The following is a 1,108-nucleotide window of genomic DNA, read 5'->3' on the forward strand; positions in this document are numbered from 1 at the left end:
CGATAGCTGCAGCCCTAGTAACAATATGGACACATGTACAACCTGCATTTTTCCTGACGGCCTGTTCCAATCCTGCTCCACCTAACCAGAAATGTCCCCGTGTTGGGAGATTAAAAAAAGCCTTACTTCCAAGCTGGCACTGGTATAACCAGCACAATGCACCACAGGGAGACAGTGATGCCAAAGAACAAGAGCAGCAGACACCTTTCAGAAAGCCACGTCATGCACAATAGCATATGAATAAGCCAGTCCATCATGTATTTTGACCTGATTGTGATTCAGAAGTTATCTAACGAATAACCAATCACCACATGCTCTGCTCAGATCCTAAAAACTATTACTACTATAAACATTTTAAAATAGGGCAGAAGCAAGTATGATACTTGGATATTTAGCACACTGGGCATCCGTTTCTGCATGTGTTTGTTGTGAAGAAAGGTCTTTATAGTTGACCACTGTAGGTCTGAACATGGTTTTTGGACTGAAAGAGACCATGTGGAAATACCACGGTCTCCCTGTGCCAGTGAGCCATGTTAAAAAAACAGCGATGTGGGTTGTTTCAAAGCCTGTTTTATTAGCAAGCCATTACTGTTACACTCCACTATCAAGCTGTTTGCAGCATCTTTCAAATGAACAACCCCCCAAAAGCTGAGCACACAAATGTAGGAAGGTGTTTCACAGTAGTTTGTATGTGTGTATTTGTGTTTACAGTGCTACTGTACATAGGTTTCCACAGACAAACACAGAATAATGCTAAAAGAACCCTTCCGCCAGACATCTTAACCTGAAGCAGAGCAGTGTGTGTATGTGTGTGTGTGTGCAGTATTGTTACCTACCTCAAAGTTGTATTCCTTTTCTTTTCTGATCCGAGAGATGCCCCTGAGCACGATTCCCTCTATGTGCACCGCTGCAACAGAAACCAGCAACAATCTATTATGACTCTCTCAGACACTCACTAGTGTGCGTCTACTGAAAGCCAATACAATTATCAAGGTTATTATAGCACTGACTATGAACTGATCAGTAATTTATGTGTCCAGACAATTGACTGCTTAAAAAGTTAGTTAAGTACTTTAGGGATGCACCACATTTTTTCACTTCCGATCCG

General features: G+C 41.9%; 1 protein-coding gene across 1 annotated transcript in view; it reads right to left on the reverse strand.

Moving 5' to 3' along the window:
• Positions 1–836: 836 nt before the first annotated feature.
• LOC118332334 (zinc finger CCHC domain-containing protein 2-like) overlaps positions 837–1,108 on the reverse strand; it is a gene marked incomplete at its 3' end in the record, with an annotated part of 5,104 nt that continues 4,832 nt past the window's right edge. The window contains 1 exon segment of the mRNA XM_035667606.1: positions 837–907. Within this exon segment, the coding sequence (XP_035523499.1) occupies positions 837–907 (71 nt within the window).

Source organism: Morone saxatilis, unplaced genomic scaffold (assembly GCF_004916995.1).
Source record: "Morone saxatilis isolate NCDOM2014 unplaced genomic scaffold, NCSU_SB_2.0 Contig0, whole genome shotgun sequence".
Lineage (NCBI taxonomy): Eukaryota > Metazoa > Chordata > Actinopteri > Moronidae > Morone > Morone saxatilis.